Source organism: Oryctolagus cuniculus, chromosome 11 (genome assembly GCF_964237555.1).
Source record: "Oryctolagus cuniculus chromosome 11, mOryCun1.1, whole genome shotgun sequence".
Taxonomy (NCBI): domain Eukaryota; kingdom Metazoa; phylum Chordata; class Mammalia; order Lagomorpha; family Leporidae; genus Oryctolagus; species Oryctolagus cuniculus.
Genome location: NC_091442.1, coordinates 12,575,793 through 12,599,518, shown reverse-complemented (window position 1 = coordinate 12,599,518; position 23,726 = coordinate 12,575,793). Strand labels below are relative to the sequence as shown.

General features: G+C 59.1%; 1 protein-coding gene across 1 annotated transcript in view; it reads left to right on the top strand.

Moving 5' to 3' along the window:
- EYA2 (EYA transcriptional coactivator and phosphatase 2) overlaps positions 1-23,726 on the top strand; it is a 204,042-nt gene that overhangs the window by 166,482 nt on the left and 13,834 nt on the right. The window contains exon 10 of the mRNA XM_017350738.3: positions 14,562-14,651. Within this exon, the coding sequence (XP_017206227.2) occupies positions 14,562-14,651 (90 nt within the window). The remainder of the gene's footprint in view (positions 1-14,561; positions 14,652-23,726) is intronic.

The window sequence follows — 23,726 nt, the reverse complement described above, 5'->3', positions numbered from 1 at the left end:
AAGTCCAGGGCGTTTGGCCCCTGGCTAGTGAAGACACCGTGGCTGCCTGTGGTGGCCCTGCCCGCCCCTTGGTTTCCTTTGCAGGACTGGGGGACAAGGATGGGGGCTTCACGGGCCCATTGCCCCCTGGGGGGAAGACAGGCAAGAAGCCGGAGTCTGGGCGTCTGCGGTTGTCATTTTGGTGGGGGGGAGGGGAAAGCTTTGACAGGCGGCGTGGGGGTGGATGGCACCGTTGGAGGGGCGGTGGGCAGAGTGGGGGTGCCCTGTGCCCACCTGACCGTTCCTGACAGTGCCCCCACAAGCCAGGCGGCCACGGGCCTCTGGGTGCGTGTTTCTGAGCACTAGACAATTATTTGCTTGGGGTCATCAGAGAGTGCACATTAGCAGACTTGGAGACCCTGTGCCGTCGGCTGCTTTGAGAAAGACCACTGTCTCGTGGGCTCCCGCGCCTTGGGCCGCCCGGCGCACAGTTAGGACGCCTGAGTGTGCCTGATGCTCCCCCCGCAGGTCTAACAGGTGCCAGCCGCTTCCTCGACGGCTCTCTCAACAACCCTTGTGCCCCCACCCTTCCCACCCCAGCATGCAACGCATCCGAGAGGGATTTATGTCGCCTTTGCAAAACCCAAGCAAATTGCCAGCTAAGCTCTTTTGTCCCTGTAAGCACTGAGCCTGCCGCTCACAATGCTAAGTGGTGAAAAACATCGCGGGCTCCCAGGAAGCTAAAGAGGGGGACGCTTTTCCTTTACCCTTAACTGGCAGGCGGAGAAGCTGTCATCCCCGCCCCCACCTGCACTTGCTGCTGCTGATTGGCCCACAGTAGGGTTCTCCAGCTTGTCCCAGATAGCCGGGGGCGCCGTTGTGTGCAGGGTTGACTTTGGGGATTAGGAGGTGTCCCACCTGCCTTTCCCCCCAACTGTGAATATGTGAACTTGGCACAGGGGCAGCTCCGATGCAAGTCCAGCCTAGGGGAAAAGCATGTTAAGCGGCATCCCTTATCAGAGCGCCAGTTCGAGCCCCGGCTGCTCCACTTCCACGCTAGCTCCCTGCCAATGTACCTGGGAAGGCAGAGAGAGATGGCCCAAATACTTGGGCCCCTGCCACCCACGTGGGAGACCCAGATGGAGTTCCTGTTTCCTAGCTTCAGCCTGGCCCTGACCTAACTGTTGCAGCCATTTGGGGAGTGAACCAGTAGATGGAAGATCAAATCCCATCCTCGCACTTCTGGGCCCAAGACCTGGGGTGAGTTCTGTTGTTCCAGGATCTCAGTGTGCTTGTCTGTGGCATGGGCACAACAGGGCCTGTGCCTCTGCACTCACGGGAGCTGCAGGAGCCCTGAGCCATGTCCCCGAGGTGCAGAGCGGCCTGAGCCGGTGTCTCTCAGCTTTGTGGCTCCACGTGTCGGTCTGTGGCTTCCGTTGTCTGGTTCTGGGGTCCAGGAACGCTGGTGTCTTCCATGCCAGGGGCAGTGTGCCCCCTTTGCTTTCTGGAAGACACAGTGGAGCATCAGAGCACATCCCCCCTGTGGCGTGCGTGGGCAGTGAAGCCAGCGGGGCCCGGGGACCCTAGGGAGGAGGTCCCTAGATTGCCTGCCCCTCCTGCCTGCCCCTTCCTCCCTCTCCCACATACTTCTTTTTTATTTTAATGGTTCCGTTTCTTTATTTGAGAGATGGATGAGACAACACTGGTCCATTCCAGGGCTGGGCCCTGCCAAAGCCTGGAGCTTGTAGCTCAATGCAGGTCTCTCCCACGCGTGGCAGGAACTCGGGGCCTGCGTTAGCGGGGATCTCCTAGGAGGACCCAGAGCCTGGAGGTGTCAAGCCCAGGCGTCCTACACGCATGTGGGCATCTTAGCCACGTGATCAAGTGCCCGCCCTTGAACTCCCAGTACCCTGGCCGATCTGCTTCTCCGGCACGCGAAGCTCCTTCCTGTCCCAGGGACTTGGCAGGGACTGTCCCTACCCCCCAGACCATCCGGGGCTTCCCACAGGTGTCCCCTGCACAGAGAGGGGCCCCCTGGTGGCACCCACAACATGCAGACACACCCGTCCCTCCCTCTCACCCTGCTGCACATCATCAGGTTTCATCTCGGCACCTGTCTCTGAAACAAAACGTGTTAGTTCTTCATGGTCCATCCCCTTCTTTGAAATGTAAGTCCCAAGTGGCAAAGACCCTCAGTGTCTGGGAACAAGGACAGCGTGGCTCGATGGTCTGGAGCAGGGGGGCGGTGACCTCTCCATCCCGTGAGCCAAGTCTGGCCACCGCCTGTTCCTTTTTACATAAAGTTTTATTGTAACGTGGCCATGCCCGTTCATTTCCATATTGTCTGCGGCTGGTGTGAGGCAGGGTTGGGTGGTGGCAGTGGAGACCGTACAAGCCACATAGCTCTCCTGTCTGTTTTAAAATGTCCCCCCCACCTCCGGTCTAGAGGGTGGTCGCTGGAACCAGCCTGCTCACGTTCGAGCAAGCCACTGTGCCTCAGTTTCCACCGCAGTAGCTTGGGTAAAATAGTGGTAATTCTTCCCTCCTCGGGTCACTGGGGGAGGATTACAGGAGGGACAGCAAGTGCTGGGAGCTGAGCCTGCTCCAGGAGAATGAATGGGTGACGTGTCTTCTGAAGAAGTGTGGTGCTGCCCGTGTGAGGGTCCCCCCGCCGGGGCAGCCCTGCCAAAGCGTGGCCGCTGCTCCCAGGAGCGGAGGCTGCGCCGTGCGGTGAGGACGCGCTCAGTGCCGGACGGCGGCAGCAGGCACCTGCCAGGTCAGGCCGGGCGCAATCTCGTGGTCTCCCGTGTCGTGGAAAGGCCCTGGCTCCCAGACAGTGACTCGTGTTGGGTCACCTCTCCGGGGTTCTCAGAAGGTTCCCAGGACGCGGGAAACCCTCACGCCTGTAGGTCCTCGTCCTGCTCACTTCCAGCTCCGTTATCGCTTTTTGCCTTTAAATTTATTTCCCAGTAAAATGCTTTAAAAGCTGCTAGGCATATCCAGCTAAAAGGACATGCTTCAGAGGATAAAAAAAAAAAAAGGGCTGAGTAGCTGCATGGAACCCCAGAAGAGAACTGGCTTAGACGTCTTTGTTCTCTTAAACTTGACCGTGACCTCATCATCGTCGTCTGTCTGACTCCCGGGATTCAGCGATGACGGGATTGATCCTCCGGTCTTTTGCTCGTCGAGTTCATAACAAATAGATCCGTTTGCCGAGCTGAGAAGGGCTTTTCTCTCTTCTGCGTTCTGGAAACTGCCACGGAAGCCGGGTTTGTTCAGCCTCGCTGTTTAAACATGTGAATCAACCTATTTTTTTCCTTACAGCCATCATTTTCTTGTCTTCCTCTTAAAAAAAATTTTTTTTAAACACGCTGATCTGTTTTCCAGGAGTTTCCAAGTAATTAAACCCAATTAAAACCATTAAATTCTTTCTTTTAATGACAACTTTATTATTAAAAGCTAACCCGCAAGAGGCGATTTAACAGGCAAAGCCCTTCATTGTGTGCTAATCCATCGCTAACCTCTGGCTGACACTCCCGAGAGATAAACCCCACAGAATGGGGAGGGAGTTTACTGAATGGCTTTAATTAATACTTTTCTTCCTTGTGGCAGAGTAATTATTTGATCAGCTTGTAAACAGCTACTTGGCAGTGATGTTTTTTTAAAGGCCCAGTTGGGCTGGGTTGGTGCGATGGCTTTGATTTGCTTTGTGTGCTTGGGGGTCTTGTGTTTAAAAGGGTTTGGGGGGCGGGGGATCCTGACTCCAGACCAGGCACAGAAGGGCCTCGTCCCGAGGGCGGACGGCTGGCAGCTGCGAGGCCAGGGAAGGCAGCAGCTGCTGTCCTGGTGAGCCTTCTGCAGGGTGGGCAGGCCCGCCCCGCGCAGCCAGCGCCAGCAAGCCCAGACAGGGTCTCCGCCAAGACACAAGCCTGGCTCTGGGGCGGTCTGGTGCTGAGAGGAGCGAGAAGGCCTGGGCTCGCACAGTGCTAAGCCGGTCGCCTCCCCTGACCTTCCCCTCGGGAGGCCACGGGAGCAAGGGCCAGGTACGGTCAGCCAGGCCCGTGAGTAAGAGCCACAGCCCCACCAGCCATGCCTGCTGAGAGCTGGGAGTCCTGGCAGGGGGCTCTCTGTCCGCCAGGGCTTCGCTCTCGGGGAGGTGGGGACTGGGGGTGCCCACGCCAGCGTGACGAGGAAGTGGGTGCTGCCAGGTAAGGGGACCTGCCCGAGTCACGTCCCTGCTCGCAGGAAGGCGGCCTGGCCCAGCAGCCGCGCACGGCTCCCGCGGGTGGGCCACACAGCCCCTGGAGACAGCAGAGTGGCCCCTCCCACCTGCTGCTTGGCGGATATAGCTAGCTTTTTTTTATTTTTAAGTTTTGCTCATGACTTAGCCCGCTCTGTAATCCCAGAGAGAATGCAAAGACCAAGGGTCTCAAGTCACTGGGAATGGGGTTCTCACCTGCAGGTGGTCGTGCCCCCCAGGGGACATCTTTGGCTGCCATGCCTGGGGGTGGGGGTGCTGTTGGCACCCAGCTGTCGCCAGCCCCCTACCATGGACAGGACCCCACGACAGAATGGCCTGGCCCTAAATGTCACCCGTGCCAGGGGCAGAACACCCCCTAACATGGCATCATGGAGGCGTTCTAGTGTGCTCACCAGGCCCCTCCCAAAACTGGGCCAAATCTTCTTGAAAACAGATTGATCCCGTGAACGCGAGAATGGGGGTTTTCCAGTAGTGCGTCCAAAAAGCTAACGGTTCTCCACTAGCCGTGAGTCCCTGAATCATGGCACACGGAGCCTGGAAGACAACCTCAACTCCCAGGCAGCTCATCTGCTCGTGTTTCCTGGGGGAAATGGCCGTGGAGGGCTCAGAGCAGGCTCCCAGGCGCCGCACCGGAGCCGCTGCGGGCGAGGGAGGGTCTGAGACACGGCAGGGGGCGGTCTGACATGGCAGGAGGGGGTCTTAGCCGCCAACGCCTCTAGCAGCCGCCAGCACTCGGCCCCTGGGACCTGGGAGCACAAAGACAAGCCGCGGGGAGCGGCAGGGAGGCAGGGGGTTACCGGTGAGCTCGGCTCTTCTGTACCGAGTCCAGGAAATGCGCAGGTGCCCAGGGCAGTAGGGGGAACACCCTGCGTCCCCTCGGAAGCCCAGCGTCACCGGAAGGGAGGACCGTCCTAAGACTGAGGAAGCCCAGGGTCACCAGAAGGGAGGACCGTCCTGAGACTGAGGAAGGGCCGTACTGGGCCTCAGCCCGGGTCCGCACGTCTGTCCATCGTCCTCTCGACTTCGGAAGTGTCCTCTCGTTCAGTGAATGGCCTGACTCGTGAAATGTAGGCGTCGACGGTTTTCAACCAGGCCATTATAAAAAAAAAAAAAAAAGATTGAAAGATTGTCGTCTGTGTTAAGCCTCTCTCCTCTCCCTTATTTAATGAAGACGTTTATGTCATTAGTTCCTCTGAGGACGTAGTGCCGTGGTCAGGATTTTGGGGGGCAGTCCTGGCTTTGAGCCCCAGCTCCGCCGCTTGTCAGCGGGTCCCTGGATGGGTGACGTCATCACGAGGGTCTTGGTTCACCTGGGCAGCAGGGAAGAGACACTGGGAGCAGGAGATGTGGTGTGCACAGGCTCACACGCGTGCATTCCGTCCTCGAAAAAGTGCTCAGCTGAGCGCCTGACGTTGGGGCCGCGTCCCAGGTACGAGGGACGTGGAGATGGCGCTCGTGGGACTCGTCTCCTGGTTGTGGCGGAAGCACCGGAAGTCATCAGTAAATGACGTCAAGAACTACAGCGGGGTGAGGGATGAGGAGTGAGTGGGGAGTTTGTGTCTTGGGTGGAGTGGTCGGAGAAGGCCTTTCCAGCGCTGGAGACAGGAACTGAAAGTCATGAAGCAGCCTGCTGTGAGAGAGTCTGGGGTAAGGGAATTTCTGGCAACAAGAACAATAAGTGCAAAGGCCCTGAGGCAGGAGCAGGGTGCACGGTTGAGGGGCAGAGAGGTCAGCTTCCCTCAGAGGGCCGAAGGAAGCCAGCTTCCCTCAGAGGGCCGGGGGAAAATCAGTGGGCTTTAACTGAGAAGGGACAGTCCCGAGTCTGGCAGGCAGGTGGACAACAGGCTTGGGGGAGAGGGGAGCCCAGCACAGACACCTGCTGGCTGTCTCCCCCTGCACCACGCCCCTCTCTAGGAAGAGCCAAAAGCTCTTAGGGTAAGCTCGGTAACAGGAGGCAGGTCACGTGTCCAGCACAGAGCTCAGGACACAGTGCTCACCCCAACCCAGGAGGGCCTGAGAAGGAGCCTTTTTATTTGGGGGAAGCGTCTCTGAGGCCCTGGCTCTTTGGAAAACCGTGCACCTCCCTGTGTGCCCCCATCCTGCCCCAGGCGGGATCGAGTGGGGCTGACCGGCAGAGGGGTTGGTATCAGGATCTGAGTCACCCTTTGCTTGCTAGTTTTTTCTAAGGCAGATTTCAGTTTTGTCACACACCCAAGACCCTTTTAAAATATATATATGTATTTTATATACATATATACTTTATATACATATATAACTTATTTTATGCACATACATACTTTATTTGAGAGGCAGAGACACAGAGAGAGATCGAGATCTTCAGTCTATTGGTTCACTCCCCAAATGCTGTCCATCAGTGTCCAGGGCTGGATCAGGCCAAAGCCAGGAGCTCCATCTGGGTCTCCCACGTGGGCGGCAGGCCCCAGACACTAGGGCCACCAATCGGACTTGAGCACCGGCTCTGCACTGGGGGACCCAGGTGTGCCAAACAGGATCTTAACTGCTCCGCCAGCTCTGTCCTCAGAGCCCCCTCTGGGCTGGCCATTAAGCTAGCAATAGGGTTGAGGCCCCCATACCCCGTATCGGAGGCTTGGGTTTGAGTCCTAGCTCTGCTCCTTTTTTTTCTTTTTTAAAGATTTATTTATTTATTTGAAAGAGTTACACGGGGGCCGGTGGGGGGGGGGGTCTTCTATCCGCTGGTTCACTCCCCAACTGGCTGCAGCGGCTGGAGCTGCACTGATCCAAAGCCAGGAGCCAGGAGCTTCTTCCAGGTCTCCCATGCAGGTGCAGGGGCCCAAGCACTTAGACCATCTTCTACTGCTTTCCCAGGCCATAGCAGAGAGCTGGATAGGAAGTGGAGCAGCTGGGTCTCAAACCGATGCCCATATGGGATGCTGGCACTTCAGGCCAGGGCGTTAACCCGCTGCACCACAGCTCCAACCCCCAGCTCTGCTCCCTGTTCTGGTTCCCTGCCCGTGTGCGCCCTTGGAGGCAAGAGGGGATAGCTCAAGTCCATGGGTCCCCACCTTCCACCACGGAGACCTGGATCGAATCCCCAGTTCCTGGCTTCAGCCCAGCCCCGTCCTGGCCCTTGTAGGCACTTGGGGAGGGAATCAGTGGATGGGAGTGCTTTCTCTGCCTGTCTGCCTCTTAAGATCTTTAATGCCCCCTTGTGCTGTCCTGAAACAGAAATCTTAAATAAGGCAGCCTCCCCACTCACTGCCATATACCATCCTAACTGTAATAGCCAGGAGAGGAATAAAAGAAGAAAATGCGTTTTGTTGAGTCCGTAAGTGCCCGGGCACAGCCACGTAGAAGACGGAATGAAGTCTCCAGTGTTTGCGGCTGCGCCTCACAGGTTGCGTCCAAGAGAAGCGAGAAGCGCTGGAGCCGTTGGCAGAGGAAGATGGATGGGGGAGGGACCCGAATACAAACACGCAGTCAGCGGTGGTCAGAGCCTGGATTTCTGGAGTGGAGTGAGATGCCGCTCAGCTGATCAGAAACTGGTGGTTTTTTACAACATGAGTGTCTGACGGGATGAGAAATTCACAAGGAGGCTGGGAGGCGTTTCCGTTGTGTCCAGCATCCCGAGGCATGGTGAGAAATGAACATCCGTGGCACTCCCAGATGACACCGTCTCCCAGTGAGCGTGAGAATTCCAAACCCTGCTCCAGGAGGTGCCCCATCCACAGAGCACCACTGCCCCAAGACTGAGCCCAGAGAGGATGTCCCCAGGAGAGCCGCGTTTGGTGACCGTCTGATCCTGTGCTGTAGAATGGATGGCCCCATCACCTGTGGATCTGCAGGTGTGATTGGGTGGCCCCAGTGGAATCACAAGATCCGGCGAAGGGGAAGGCGGGAGGTCAGAGTGGACAGTGGCTGCTGAGAGAGGAGAGGGGCTGTGAGTAAGGGGCAGGCCATGAGCTAGCAAGTGCAGGAGGCTTCTAGAAACTGAAACAGGGGCCGGCGCTGTGGTGATGCAGGAAAAGCCACCCCTGCAGTGCCAGCATCCCATATGGGCACTGGTTCGGGTCCCATCTGCTCTACTTCCGATCCAGCTCTCTGCTATGGCCTGGGAAAGCAGTAGAAGATGGCCCAAATCCTTGGGCCCCTGCACCCACATGGGAGACCCAGTGGAAGCTCCTGGCTCCTGCCTTCGGAGCAGCACAGCTCTGGCCATTGCAGCCAACTGGGGAGTGAACCAGAGGATGGAAGACCTCTCTCTCTCTCTGCCTCTCCTTCCCTCTCTGTGTAACTCTGCCTTTCAAATAAATAAATAAATCTTTAAAAAGAAAAAAACTGAAGGCAAGAAAACCATGTTAAATGCTTATGTATTTATTTATTTTCCTCTACCTGAGAGAGAGAGAGAGAGAGAGATTTCTTTTGCTGGCTTAAGCCCCAAATGCCCTCAACAGCCAGGGCTGGGCCAGGTTGAAGCCAGGAGCCCCATCCTGGGCATTCGTGTGAGGGGCAGGGGCCTGAGGGCTGGGCCAGCCTCCACTGCCTTCCCAGATGCATCTGCAGAGAGCTGGGTGGGAAACAGGGTAGCCCAGGCTCAAGCAGGTGCTCCAGTGCTCCAGTGGGGGATGGAGGCAGCTTCACCCACAGCACCCGAACGCCTGCCCGACACCTTGGCTAAGCTTCCGATCTCTTGGAGCTGTGTAAGAATGAACCGACACTGTTTGAAGCCGCCAGGCGTGTGCGCCCATGTTACAGCAGTCACGGGAAACTCAGCGCTTGTGCCGATGTTCGGGATTGCTTCTGCCGGGGTGAGTGGCACCGACTGTAATAACACAGCTGCCCTGTAGCCGGCAGAACCTCAGAGGTGTTGCAAGAATGGCTGCGGCTTGGAAATGCGGGCTCAAATGATCACCTAGGAATTTCTAAGCGGGGAGGGGTTCTGTTGGCAGATTCTGGACTCCTTGCTTTTGCTGGTACTCCTGAGGCACCAGGTGTTTGGGGAGACGCCTCACGAGTTACCCCACAGGAGCCCTCACTGTGTGTACTCAGATAAGGAAACTGAGGCCCAGGGACCGTGAACCTGCAAGGTGATACACGGGGGAGTGACAACCCCAGGACGGGGACCCGGGTCCTGCTGACCCCGTGGCTGACTCTCACTGACATCCTTGTCTCCGGCCACTCGCACGCGCACCTGGTGAGTGATGGAGGCCGTCTGTGGTGGTCCCTTGGAGGTGGCTTTTGCCCCGTTAGGTAATGCTTGTGTGAAGGGGAGGTTGGTGCCCCAGACCGGACAGTAACACAGGCTTTTCCATGGACTTGGCGTAACTGACCACTGGGTGGGGACACCACGAGGTGCCGTCAGGACAGGTAATTGGATCTTTCTGAAGTGCTTCCTGGCAAAGCCTGATCATCGCCAAGAGGAGCGGTGCGTCTGGCCTGCCCACCGGCACTGCTATGCTGGAGACACCCCCTGTTGCCTGGACGTGGCCAGGTTGCACGCCGAGGCCAGAGTCTTTGATTACAAGTGAGAGACCCAGGACACACTAGTCGAAGCCAGAAAGGCAGATGTGCTTGGCCACATGACCCAAGCGTAGAAGCAGACTCCACACACAGTGGGATCCAGACCCCAAGTCATTTCCTGCGACTCTGAGAGTGCCAGGCCGGCTGTGCCCGCGCGGTGACAGAGCTGGCTGCCAGCATCGTGCAGCCCACCTCTGCCAGATCACCCCCCACCCCGGGGGAAAGGGACGGTGTCTCCTCCCTGAGAGCTGGAGCTGACGTCCTGGGGCCACTTCCCACTGGCTCAGACGGGCCACACGGCCCTCGCTGATCTGTCACGATGATTCTGGCCAGACCTGGGTGCAAGGTCTCCCTGGCCAGACAGCAGAGGCTGTTATTTTGCTGCAAATTATGAGCAGCTGCTTTACATTTATGACAGCTCCTGCCCAGAGAGGGAAGTTCTGTCTGCCGTATCAGGCCACCTCCTTTGCAAACCAGCTGGGCTGTCCCGAAGGTGTTCAGTACAGAGGCTGGCTTGGGGGTCCCGAGACCACGGGCAGGCTCAGTGATCTACGAGGGCTCCCCAGGCCCGGCAAAGCTGCTGTACCCCTTGGCACTTCCCAGGACCCAGATTAAGATCAGGAAAGGAAGAGGGACACGGGAGGAAGTCAGGAGAGACCCGGAGCCACCTGCAGCTGTCCTCGCCCAGCGGAGCCCCGGCACCGCTCGCTTCCCCACCCCTGTCCCCCGCACCGTGTGACCCCACGTGCAAGGTGCAGCCCCCCCGGGGCGGCCCGGGGATGCCAGTGAGGAGTTGGTGCCTGTGAGGACCTGAAGGAGGACCTCTTTTTAGGAACATGCGGGGTTTGAGCAACATCGGGCTGCCGGGTTAACCCTTTCCTGCTCAGCCAGGAGATCTTCACAGCAGGGACCACCCCCAAATAAAATCAGCTGAATGGTCAGCCTGCACAGAGACCACTAGGTACCAGAGGTGCCTGTGCATTTGGGGGTCCCTGGGGGGACAGCACACCCTTTCTGTCCAGGCACACAGGCACCATGGTGTAGACCGAGGATAATGGGCACGACTCGGGTCAGACCTGAGTTTCAATCCCAGCATTGCCCTGACAAGTGGAGTGACGCGGAGCAAGTCACATGGTCGCGATAGCGATGGTGACAGCGGTACGCATCGCGCTGTTAGAGCACTCGCCTCTGTTCACTGTTTCAGCCGTGGTTCTCGGCTCTTAGCGGTCATTTTAAATTTTTTAACAGTCACAGTAGCAAATGCATTTCCTACACACTCGCTCCCCAACCGAAGTGCAAGTTCACTGCTGCTGGCGTGCTGGACTGTGGTCTGTGCCAGAGACTGGCAGGCTTTCTGTAAGGGAGACCCAGCGCTTCAGGCCTCCGGCCAGGCTCCGTGTTGACCGCTCGTCTCTGCCACCGTCACGTGAAAGCAGCCGCAAACATTCAGCGAACAGATGGGCGCCATTGTGTTCCAATAAAATATTTGCAAAACAAGGGAGCAGGCCACGGTTTGTTGGCTCCTGAATTCTTTTGGATTTTTATCAGTCTTTTTTTTTTCTTCTTTTTTTAATGATGGTTATCAAATACCCACTGAGAGGAGTGTAAACTTTTAAAAACTCAATCATCATAATGACCCTCTCAGGTAGAGAGTCTGGCTTACAGTGAGAGACTGAGGCTTGCAGAGGTGAAGTGACTCGGGTGAGGTCCCGCACTGGTGAGAAGTGGGCGTGGCCTTGGGACGGTCGTCTGGTGCAGGGCTTAAGTTGCTGCTTGGGACACCCACACCTCCCATCTGAGCGCCTGGGTTCAGGCACCAGCCCCGCTCTTGATTCCAGCGACCTCCTAGTGCACACCCTGGGAGGCAGCAGGTGATGGCTCAAGGACCTGGGTCCCGGCCACTGCGTGGGAGACGCGGGTTGAGTTCCTGACTCTTGGCCTTGGCCTGGCCCGGCCCCAGCTGTTGTGGGTGTCTGGGGAGTGAACCAGCAAATGGAAGTGCACACTCGCTAGCTTGCTCCCTCCCTCTCTCTCTCTCAAATAAAAAATTAATTTTCTTTATTTGAAAAATATGGAGGTAGGATCGGCCTTCAATCTGGAGTGGCTGTGGTCCTGCAGCCAGCACAGTACAGGAGCCCCAAAGGGCCTGGTCCCCAAAGCCAGACTCGGGGGGAGGTTCCCGCCTGCCTTTTGTCCGAAGGGTGGAGGTGCTGGCCGTAGTGTGCACTCTCGTTGGATGCCTCTCACAGTCGTCTGCCACAAAGTGCTCCCTACTTGGAAAACACAGCAAAGAAAATGCTTTAGTAGACAAGAGTTCTGATTCATTAAAACAACCGTTTGATTAAAACGTGGACTCTCATTTCAGCCCTTGGTTGATGTTTTCACCCCTCCCCTCCATCCAAGAAATACAGTGATCCACAAAGCAGAGCTTTGAGCAGCCTGTGTGGCCGAAAGACCCACCGTGCTCCTCGGACCAGGAGGACGTCATCAACAGTGCAGAACAGGGGGCCACAGAGCCGCCGGCCACACCCTCCGCAGCTGCCCAGAGCCGCAGTACGGCCTCCCGGACACAGGCCTGCGCAGCCCACGGCCCTTCCCCAGAACGGGGGGAAATGCCCTCGCCTGAGCTTTCAGAGATCCTGGAGGCACAGTCAAAGTGAGACGTTGTCATCGTCTCGCAGGGTCGGGTGTCTGAGGGGCAGGCACACCTGGAGCGGTGACAGCAAGCAGCTGTACCGCGGCACACAGCTCCCTCCCCGCTTCCTCACTGGCCGAGTACTGTGGGGGTACAGTCGCCTAAATCAGGAAGTTACCCCCTCCTGCCTTCTCTGTACTTCCTCTTAGCAGGTGGCTACTCTGCAGCGTCGGTTTACCTGGTGAGTTTTGCCACATCTGCAGTCAGCTAGCAGTAATTTTACACTCTGTGTTGAAAATGCACCACCAGAGATTTTCTTAGAAAAACCAAGCCTGGAGAAATGTGCACATCAGGGCACCCTGGAAAAATCCGTAGGGCCCCCGTCTGGTTTGCCCCTCCCCTGGGAGGGAGCCGCCAGCCACTTCTGCAAGGCGCCACCCACCCAGCCTGCCTGCATCTGAGGGCCATTCCCGTGGAAGCCTGTTTTGGAAAAACTCCCTTTTCTTGGTTCTGCGTTCTGGTTTCTGTTGATCGGACTGTGAAAGCAGTCCACGGAGGCCACACTTGTTGAGGAAATTAACCACTGATTTTATTTTTTTCAAAGCAAAGGAATAATGATTAAGAAAGTGGTTTTAAATAAAAAATTTTTTAAAAAATACAAAAAGGGCCGACACCGTGGCTCACTTGGCTAATCTTCCGCCTGCGGCACCGGCATCCCATATGGGTACCGAATTCTGTCCCGGTTGCTCCTCTTCTAGTCCAGCTCTCTGCTGTGGCCCAGGAGGGCAGTGGAGGATGGTCCAAGTGCTTGGGCCCCTGCACCTGAGTGGGAGACCAGGAGGAAGCTCCTGGCTTTGGATTGGCACAGCACTGGCCGTAGCGGCCATTTGGGGAGTGAACCAGCAGATGGAAGACCCTTCTCTCTGTCTCTCTTTCTCACTGTCTATAATTCTACCTGCCAAATAAAAAAAAAAAAAAAAAAAAAAACACACACAACTGGCTTTGTCTTCACGCGCATGGCACCTTAAGGGCTTTGGCACGCTTGATTTCCCGCTGGATTTATGAGAAGCGACTTCCTGTGTTTGAGGGTGCAAAGCAGTGGATGTGACAGTAGCCAGCCGTCGGGGGCGCTCGCACCCCCAGAGCTGGACTGGCCGTGCGCCGTCTCTAATTCTCGCCGCAGCATCAGGTGGCTGAGGGTGAGCGTGTTGGAGGAGGCAGTGGCCTTGGATGAGATGAGGTACCCGGGTGAAAGCCACCACCGCTGTGGCTTCCTCTGCCTGGCAGGAGCACGGGGCAGGCAGGGCTCACTCCACACCGTCCCAGGTGGCGTAAGGCGGCAGGCACGGGGGTGCGTCTCCGGGGAGGCATTGGAGGCAGCCTGACGGCAGCCCGAGGTGAAGCCGAGGGCCTCCACCTGGCCCTCCCTCGTGAGGTGTTTCGTTCCCGCCGTCCTGAGTCCCCAGCGGTGAGGGTCTTTATTCTCCTAGCCCCTCAGTCTTTGCAACCCTGGAAAAACATTTTCTTCCTGGGTAAAGAGGCCTGGCCCAGGGCAGGCTCCGTGTTAGTTGGCTCCTGGGACGAGGGTTCTTTTCTTCCAGGCTTTTCGGCTTCGGCACAGCACTTTCCTGGGGTCCCACTGCGTAGCTGCAGACCACCGTGCAAGCAGGGTTTAGGGAAGCCTGGCGTCGTGAGAATGTTGATGGCGCGCGCGCGGGGTGGGGAGGGCGGACTCTGCAGGCTTCCCCTGGGGGTGCTGGGTGGCTTTACAGCCCTTACATTTTTAATTGCACAATAAATCACTGGTTTATAGAAGGTGCTGGATGATGCTAAAGTTCACCTGGTCATCACTTCTAGTTCCTGTTCCCTCCTCTCCACCTTCCAGAAAAAAAAAGAAAAACCCTGCTCTCTGGCCTCTGGGCATAATCCTTTGATGGTTATGAACACTCACTCATCAGTGCCTGGGGAAACACCCGGGGCATTTGCTGTGTTTCCGAGCTACGGTCATAGCGTGCAGTACGCAGCACACGTTGTAGGCAGCAAACGCCATCTTCATCCTCTTGCATCCTTTGAGCCCAGGGGCCCTTGACCTTGGCTGCACGTTGGCATCCCCTAGGGTCTGTCAGAAGTGGGGGTAGGTGTGGGGTGATGGTGCCGCGCCCGAGTGACTCTCTTCCCTGTCTCCAGGACACCACAGCGTCGGTGCGCATCGGCCTCATGATGGAGGAGATGATCTTCAACCTGGCGGACACGCACCTGTTCTTCAACGACCTGGAGGTTTGTAGCCCTGGCTGATCCCTGCCGTGGGGAACCGCCCGCCTCCAGCCTGGGAGCAAGAGACGCTGCCTTTCCTTTCTTCCCTATTTTTTTTTTCTTTGAGCGGATTGAAAGGTTTGCTAGCAACCCCCTGGGAGGTCCAGACCATGGCGGCGGCAGCTTATTGGAAACACGTGGCCGGCTGACCTGCCCCACGGCCCTGAGCCATGCGGGGCCTTTGCTGTCCGCCCCAGCCGTGATGTGCACTGGTGGTTGTACTAATCCAATAAGGGCTGCGTCGCTTCTTCCTCCTGAAATTTGCTACTTAATAAGTTTATTAAGGCAAATTAGTGCGGCTCCTCCGGGGTCGGTAATAATTAGCAGCGGGCCAGGATGGAAGCTTTTAAAAACAGTTTCCATTCCCCTGAAAGGATGTTGTACAAAGACAGCGAGTGAGCACGAGCAGAGGGGATATGCTGCTATCGAAAGTGTCGGCTCCCGAGCAAGATGCGTGGGAGGCTGGGAGGTAGGAAATGGGGGAGAGGGGTTGGAAATAGCTGTAACTCAGGTGTCTGTACCTGGTGCGTATCGGAAGATCTGGGAGGGAGTTCCAGTGGAAAACACATTCCAAACAGAACTATTTAAGCAAAGGTAAAGATACTAAAAAGCTGTATAAAGATAAGGGCAAGGAATTGCACTCCCCCAAAAATCCAGGCACAGAGAAACTAATGCATTCAAGAGTTAATCTGTGAGCTTCCTGGTAGCCAAAGCGAAGAGGGTAATACAATGAATTACTTCCCTCTAGCGAACCAGCAGGCACCAAGGTTTGGTTGGTAAAAGGTTCAGCGTGAGGACCTAAAGCTTTGTAAATTAGGTCTGCATTATTGTTCAACAGACTTAAAGACAACCCAAGCTAAAACTGTGCGGGAAAGAACAGTTCCACTCCTGCTGCTAGGAGTGCGTCTCCCAGGGATCTGTGCAGTCTCGGGAGCGCAGCCGTGAAGGAGAATGCGAGAGGCGCAGCCCCAGGGCCGCCTGGCTGCTGGGCCGGCCGCGCAGGGCGTCTCATGGGGAGGAGCCAGGGTTTCTTCCCGGGCTGCACGGAGGAAGGTCCCTGCCGAAATGACCAGTCGTGTGTCCCGTCCGCTCTGAGGCAGCTCGGGCCTCAGTCTTCCCATCTTTACAATGGAATGAATGTTCTCCGCCCACGTCTGTCTCAAAGGCGGGGTCCAGGTGGGAGCCTGAGGCACAAGAGAGCTTTGCAGTCAGGGAGACCACGGGTGTCAGGGCCCCGATGGACGGCTCAGGGCTTAGGGGAGACGGGGGCGGAAGGAACTGAGTTAAACAAACACAAAACCCGTGGCAGCCGAGGCCAGCAAATATTTCTGGAGCCCAGTGTGGTCAAGACTTGGCTGGTTGCAAACACCGCGACCCAGCAGGCTTAGCAAACCCCGGGCAGTCCACTGCGATGGGCCCTTCGCCCGTCACCCCCACGTCCGTTCCACAAGAACAGGGGCCGCGCCGTCTGGTTGACCCTAATCCCCAGGGCTCCGGCAATAAACAACCAAGCCAGTCCGTGACCAAGATGTTCCTGGTAGTGGGAAGGATACGAAACATTAACAAAGACACTGAGACATGGGGACAGCGCCCTCCGGGGGTCAGGAAGGTCCCCTGAGGATGTGGCACGTGAGCTGCGTGATGACGGGGGTGGAGGTCTGGGGAGGAGGGACAGCAGTGCAAAGGCCCTGGGGTGAGACACATGTGAGGTCATCAGGGACGAGCGAGAAGGCTCAGAGGCCACCGTGCGTGAGTCAAGGCCCAGGGTGGCCAGGACAGGGAGACAAGTGTAGAGAGGGAGGTGCCGTCATAGTCCGAGTGTATGCTAAGTACCAGGCACAGCCGTGGGGCCAGGCAGCACGAAGCAGGGGGGACCTGCCATATGGACAGCGTGGCAGTCGGAGTGGGAGGGGAGGCGGGGAGCCCAGTGATGAGGGCCCCGCGGTTGGCTGCGGGAGAAAGACAATGCTGCAGGAAGAGGCAGGGGCGGGAGGGAGAGGCAGGCAGGGCTCAGGGCTCCGCCTGCTCCCGCGCTAGGGAGGAAGGCACGGGCGTGCGGTGGGGTGTGGGGCCTCCTACTGTCTGGGGCACGTGGGTCTGAGATGGCTGAGACCCCCCAGTGAGGAGCCCAGGTCAGCAGGCGGCTGCACGGGTCGAAGCGCCTGTGCGGTCCCCACCCCGGCCACGCACCAGATCCGCGTGGCTCTCGGCTGGACTTGTGGCACAGAGCCAGGGTTGCCAGCCGAGGTCTTCGGAGTCCCGCCCCCTCCCCCGACCCTCGCCGGCCACAGTGAAAGTCCTGCTCAGGGCAGCCAGTTTGTTTTTGTTCCCTGCGTGTTTTTCCAAAAATGTTCCCGATGCCAGAAGCCCCCGGGGCGCCTCTGCACAACTGAAACAAGAGAATTCAGACTCACCCAAGGGAAAACACTGTGTGGGTCGGTGCAAGGCAGCCCCTGGGGGAGGCGGGGCGAGGCCGGTGCTCGGCCCGGCTCCTGCACCAGCGGGGACAAAGTCAGGGCCACTGCTTCCGGAGCCGGCGGCGCTGCCTGGGAGGGTCCACTCCTGCACCCTGCAGCTCTGCGCGGGGAACGCCGTGGACTCCCAGCAAACAGAACACAGCGGAGACCCAGGCCCTGCGGCATGGCCCCTGCAGCAGGGGAGGCAGACCCCAAGACTCAGCGAGTGCCCCGCAGAGAGGCCAGGAGGGGCGGGGGGAGGCTCGCACACGTTCTCACGGCTCCTACAACCAGGGAGCAGAGACGGGGGAGGTGAGGCGGGCGTGCTGCGGGTGACTGGGGGAACAGCAGTGCAAAGGCCCTGAGGCCTGGTCAAGGTTGGCTGGCTCCTGGAGGAGGCCAGGGAGCAGGAAGGACGGTGGTGAGCCATCGGGGCGGGCCCTTTGTGCCATCACCGGCTCTGGTCCCGCTAAGGGCGACAGGAAGCTGGTGAGGATTCACGTTGCATCCTGGACTCGTGGTCCACAGGCTCCCTCTGGCTGCCTGGGGGGGAACAGACCACGGTCAGCGCCCAGGGCGGAAGCAGGCGTCTGCCTCCCCGCTGACAGCACCCAGGAGCTCAAACGACCGGGCAGGGATGAGGCAGTGCCAAGTTCAGCTGTTTCTGAGAACGTCCACTGTGGTAGCCACCAGCCGCACTTGAACCCTGGCTGTGCCCTGGAGCACTGAGTTATTCACCGTATTTGATTTTAACTGATTTCAGCCTACGCAGCCACACGCAGGTGGCAGCCACTGTATTGGACGGCACGGCAGGGGACCTTGATGTCGCGGTAGAAGCGTTACCTACTGGACAGGCAGCCCAAAGCCCGCCACCTCCGGCGGCCACTGTCGGGTTCTGCTGAGGGCCCCTTTCCTGACTTACGGGCAGCTGCTTCTCCCGTGTCTTCACGTGGCCTTTCCCTGGCGTGTGGGTGGACAGAGAGAAGAGAGCGCACACGGGCTTATAAGGACACTTGTCCTACTGGGAGAGGTCACACCCTCGCTTAGCCTTAATGCCTGTTAGAGACCCCATCTCCAAACGCCAAGTGAGGGTGAGGATTTCGACCCACGACTTTGAAGAGAGCACAAAGATTCAGACCATAACACTGATCTACAAGTGGGGAAACTGAGGCACACAGTGGCTGAGTGAACAGCCCCATGTCACCCCGTTGGCCGTGACGGTATTTGGATGCAGGCAGCCTGGTCCCCAGGCCCTCGCCCTCACCCACTGGGCTGTGCAGCCCATGCCAGGCCGGGCTCAGAGGAGAGGGAGTGTGGGGAGGGCTGGGGCAGCCGCAAAGCATGACGGAGGGCAGAGGAGCAGGAGGGGGAGCCCCAGGGAAGTGGGGGGCCGCCTGGGTGGGGCCGCGCCTCAGTACTCTGTGCGTGTGCAGAACGAATCTCACACGCAACCACAGCCGGCGTGGGAACTCCCAGCACCCCTTGCTCCCCACAGAGACAGGCAAGCACCTGGCAGGGGCCAAAGCTTAGACAAGGGGTCTGTGGGCATTTCCAGAAAGGCCGCTGACGCGTGTGGACGGGGAGAGGCACGGTTGGGGCTGAGAGGAGGCCCGGCCGGGAATGACACGCCCAGAGGCCAGGGATCGGCCGTGCCCTGCTCGGCCCCACACAGGACCTCAGAGGACAGGCATCCCCCTGATAGGGGTGGGGAAACTGAGGCACAGCAGGTCCTCTTACCTGTGGCTGCCAGGTACGGAGCTCTTGTCCGGCCCCCGACCGTACCCAGGAATGACCCCACTGAACCCCCACGGCCACCTCACACGGCCGACGGGGTTTTCATGCGCCTTGGACAGGTGAGGTGGAGGCACGGAGAGGCGACCTTCCCGGGGCCACAGAGCAGCGCCGTGATCCCAGGCCCAGCTGGCCCGTTTACCCTGCCCGGAGGGTGGACGTGGGGGAGTGGCCACGGGTCCGCAGGGTCTTCCCTGAGCACAAGAGGGGCTTTGGCCACAGCTGCCCCCACGGGCCGAGGAGTGGGCAGGGAGCCACTGGGAGACGCTGCCCAAGCTTTGGGAAGGCTGTGCAGGGGACTCGAGCGGCTGGTGTGAGGGCGGAACGCGGCTGCTTGCCTGACACGCGGGCCGGGCCGAGAGTCCGATGTACGCCCGGGAACTGTCGGGGAGAGTAATAGTCCACCGTGCGCACTCTGCCAGCTCACCGAGGCGTCCCGCCCGCCGGCCTTCCCCTCCCGGGCAGCAGGCCCCTCTGTGGCTCGCCCAGGGCAGCACTGAGCATCGTGTTTAAGATAAACAGCTGCCAGGATGGGCCAGGGAGTCCAGCTGGGCCGTTTTTTAGATTTGTCAGCGATGTCCGTTCTGTAGGGCAGAAAGTCATGGGGCCTGGGACCGAACCCCAGCCAGAGAGCCGGGCACCCTCGCCTAATCCGAAGAGGTTTCAGCAGGTTGTCCCCGAGCCCGCAGCACAGACTCGCAGTGACCAGAAGACGAGTGTCGGCTCTGTGGGGTGCAGGAAAGCGTGATCCAGACACAAGACTGCAGCCTGGGGTCACTCGCTGTGACAGCGGGGAAATGAGTCAGGCCCAGCGAGGAGCAGGAAAAGGGCCAAGTGCGGACGGACAGAGGACACGCACGTCGGGAGTGTTTTCCGAGACGCTGCTGTGTGGGTGAGAGAAGTCCTCCACAGGGTAGCGGGTGCCGGTGTGGTTTGCTCTGCGAGGACTGGCTCGTGGATTCACTCCTGGGCTTTTCCCGGCAAAGCTCTTCACGCGAGGGGACGCAGGTGGGGGTTCTGGAATCTCAGGGGTCTGAGGGGAGCCAGGAGCGTGCAGACCCACAGACGCGCAGTGAGAAAGCTGCTGCCGGCCGACAGGAGATGGAACACGCTCCGTGCTCGCCCCGGCGCTTTCCCACCGCGGGGAGCCAGGGGCAGCTCCAAGCAGGAGTCCAGGGAACGCGACCCACAGGGTGTAGAAGAGCAGACCCAGCCCGCAAAAACCCTGACGGGAGCCCCGCAGGCTGACGAGAAAGGACACGGGACCGTCGCTTGTCCAGCAGGAAGAAACACAGGCCATCGATAAAGATCACGACGCAGGCCGAGCGAGGGTGGACCAGGACAGACGCTGGAACACCGCGACAGCCTCCTGGGACAGGGCAGGGGAGCCCTGCGCAGGGTCAGGTGGTTTTCTCCCTCACGCCCCACGCACCCCACACGGGAGCCCGCTCCTGCCCTCACACCGGCTCTCAGCGTCACTTCTCCGCGCCTATTCCAGCAGTCAGCTTCCTGTTGGAGCCAACCTCTGCCCTCTTGCCTGGGACCCAGCTCCCTCCCGGGTGCCCCGGGACCCGGCTCACTGCGCTCCTGCAGCATCCTAGGATCCTCGCACTCGCCTCCCGTCCCCACAGCGGTGCCTCAGACCACACTACCAGCTCGAACAAATTAGAGAGAGAGAGAGAGAGAATCATCCAGAATGGAAGGGTGAACATGACTTCCGATCCAGAGAAGTTTCACGTGCTGTAACGAGGAGAAATCCGTGCACACACTGTTCCCCTGAATTTGTCTTCTCTTCTCATTGACCACAGTTAGCCCCAGGGGAAATACAAAATAAATAAACTGGGCCGGCGCCGCGGCTCACTAGGCTAATCCTCCGCCTTGCGGCGCCGGCACACCGGGTTCTAGTCCCGGTTGGGGCGCTGGATTCTGTCCCGGTTGCCCCTCTTCCAGGTCAGCTCTCTGCTGTGGCCAGGGAGTGCAGTGGAGGATGGCCCAGGTGCTTGGGCCCTGCACCCCATGGGAGACCAGGAAAAGCACCTGGCTCCTGGCTCCTGCCATCGGATCAGCGTGGTGCGCCAGCCGCAGCGCGCCAACCGCGGCGGCCATTGGAGGGTGAACCAACAGCAAAGGAAGACCTTTCTCTCTGTCTCTCTGACTGTCCACTCTGCCTGTCAAAAAATAAATAAATAAAAAATAAATAAATAAACAAACAAACTGAGGACCATAAGAAGTCACTGTTGTTAAACATGTGTTCCCCAAAAAGCCCCAGGGTCCGCTGGTCTTAACCAGACTTGGAGGAAGGAGCCAGCCCGTCCCAGGCAGAGTGCAGAGTGCAGGGGCGAGGAGCGCCCCCCGAGATTAAAGCTGGGCGTGGGGCATGTGGCAAGAGGGCAGATGTGCCGGCAGGGGCGGGGGGGGGGGGGGAGCGGCAACTCCCAGGAGGCCAGCAGGAGCTTCCTGCAGATACCGGCCGAGCTCCCGGGCCCCCTGCAGAAGGGAGGAGACTGGGCTGTACCTGGTACCATTTTCTGAGCGCCTGCCGCCTGCCTAGTAACACAGCCGTGAGCAGACATATCAGCCACGTTTCCTAATTTAAATTTAAAAAGAGACCTCGCTGTGTCTCCTGGAAGGGCCCAGAAGATAGGGCACCCCTGTGGCACTGTGCACAGCCTGCACGGAGTGGGGCCCAACACCACTCTGCAACGCAAGGAGCCGGGGCCCCGGGGGAGGTGGCTGCTTCTAGCAGCGGGGCAGGAAATGCACGCGATCAGTGCCGGAAATTAAGGAAGCGCCCCGGAGTGCACAGCTGGGCGATGTCCGAGGGACGTGGGATCCGCCACAGAGCTCCCAGGGCCTCGTCGGGAACGATTCGGCTGATAAACTAAAGAACATGACCCTGGACTCCGACTCGGAATACACTACGTGTCCAGGGGCCCGTCCTCCCACCGTGGTTCATCTGCAGCTTCACGTCCAGCACTTCCAGTTCCCGGTGGTCAGCTACCGCCCAAAAATACCACGTGGAAAATTCCAGAAATAAATACTTCCGAAGCGTCCCGCCGCCTGCCAGTCTGAGCGGCGTGATGAAGTCCCGCGGCTTCCAGCGCTGTCCGCCTGCGGCCCGAGCCGTCCCTCGGTCCCGCATTTCCGGGCTGTCTGTGCTGCCCGCCCGCCTGCCCGCCGCTTTGCATCTCAGTGGCCACAGCAGCCGTGGCAGCATCACAGCGTTGTGTTCACGTCACCCTGACGTCACTTGCTGACGGCCGCAGACTGCGAAAGTCGTGAAGAAACTGGGCACTGTCCTGGCATCGTGAGCACACTCGGTAAATGCCCACTTCTATCCAGTGTCAGGTCTCCGTCTCCGCGCCAGCGAGTCGTCCTAAAGTAATGGCATTCAAAAGCAACAGGTGCACACGGGACCCTCACTGCGCCCCCTACCGGTGCCTCACCAGGGAGACAGCTTCGACAGCTTTGTTGGGCCCCCAGCCCACCCCCGGGGTCCTCCCACCAGACCCCCAGACACAGGCACCTCCAGGGCTCTCTGTCTCCAGTTCTGCGTTCTAGGTGAGGAGCCAGAACAAATGCTTCCAACTGAACAGGCTTCTCTCTCGCAGACCTGCTGTCACTCCAGGCGGGTCGCCCGCTAGCCTGTGTCTGTTGCACTGTCCAGTCTCCCCCCGAGGCAACACGTCCCATCCCGGTGACCATCACCGGAGCCCTAGGTGGTTGCCACTCCCCCCTCCCCCAACCGCGGGTGATGCGTCTCCTTGCAGGAGGCCTCTGCAGGTGATGGAAAGCCATAGAGCCATCAAGGCAGGGTCTGCTCTGGGTGAGGGCCCGGCCACGCCACGCCACGCCTGTGTCAGGGCCAGGGAACCCTCCCTTCGTCTTTGCCAGTGGGTCCCCCTCGGACCCCTCCCCCAGGACAGTCACACATGAAGGTGTCCCCGCGGGGTCCTGGCGGCCCAGGCCCCCTCCGTCTTGCAGGGGGAGAGGGAACAGAGGCTCCCCCGCGTCGTCCAGCTCCCCTCCGGGCGGCTCGGCGGGTAACTCGATCCGGGTCAGCTGGCGAGCATGAGGTAGCGTCTAGCGGAGCGTCACGGTATTTTATGAAGTCCGAAATGTGATCGCTACTGTTGTCGCACTTTAGCGCCCCCAGCAACCCCCTCGCAGATGAGGAAGCCAGAGCCTCCCACATACCTTTCCCCTGACATCAAGGAAAGCCCGGGGAACCCTGCCCAGGGCCCGAGCCCCCGCGACCCCCAGCGCGGCCTTGGGGAGGGGGGCGGTTTCCAGCTTCAGGCAAAGCAGTGCGGGGTGGAGATCCGCCGTGGGCTCCGTGCTCCGTGGGCCTGGGTCTGTGAAGTCAGCAGCATCACTGGCACGAGGGGTGGCCGGTCCAGGCTCCTGTGCCTGGTGGGCACCTGTGGACCCACCAGGGAGTGAGTCACCAGCACAGGTCAAGTGCAGCCAGGCAGAGGCCCCAGGCCACGCGGCCACGGTACAGGAGTGCAAGCCCCACGCTGTCGGGGAAAATGCCTGAGAGCGACTGAGAATCAGGGAGAAGGGGAGGGAGAGGGCCCTCGTCTACAGGCGGCCGCACTTTCGAAGGTGTTCGGGGAGCCTAGCAGTTAAGACACCCATCGCTCGTCAGAGCGCCTGCGTCGCGAGCCAGCTCTGGCCCGACTCCAGCCTCCTGCTAACGCGGATCCTGGGAGGCAGCGGTGATGGCTCCAGGAGTTGGGTCCCTACCACCCACACTGGAGACCTGGATGGAGCTCCTGGCCCAGCCCAG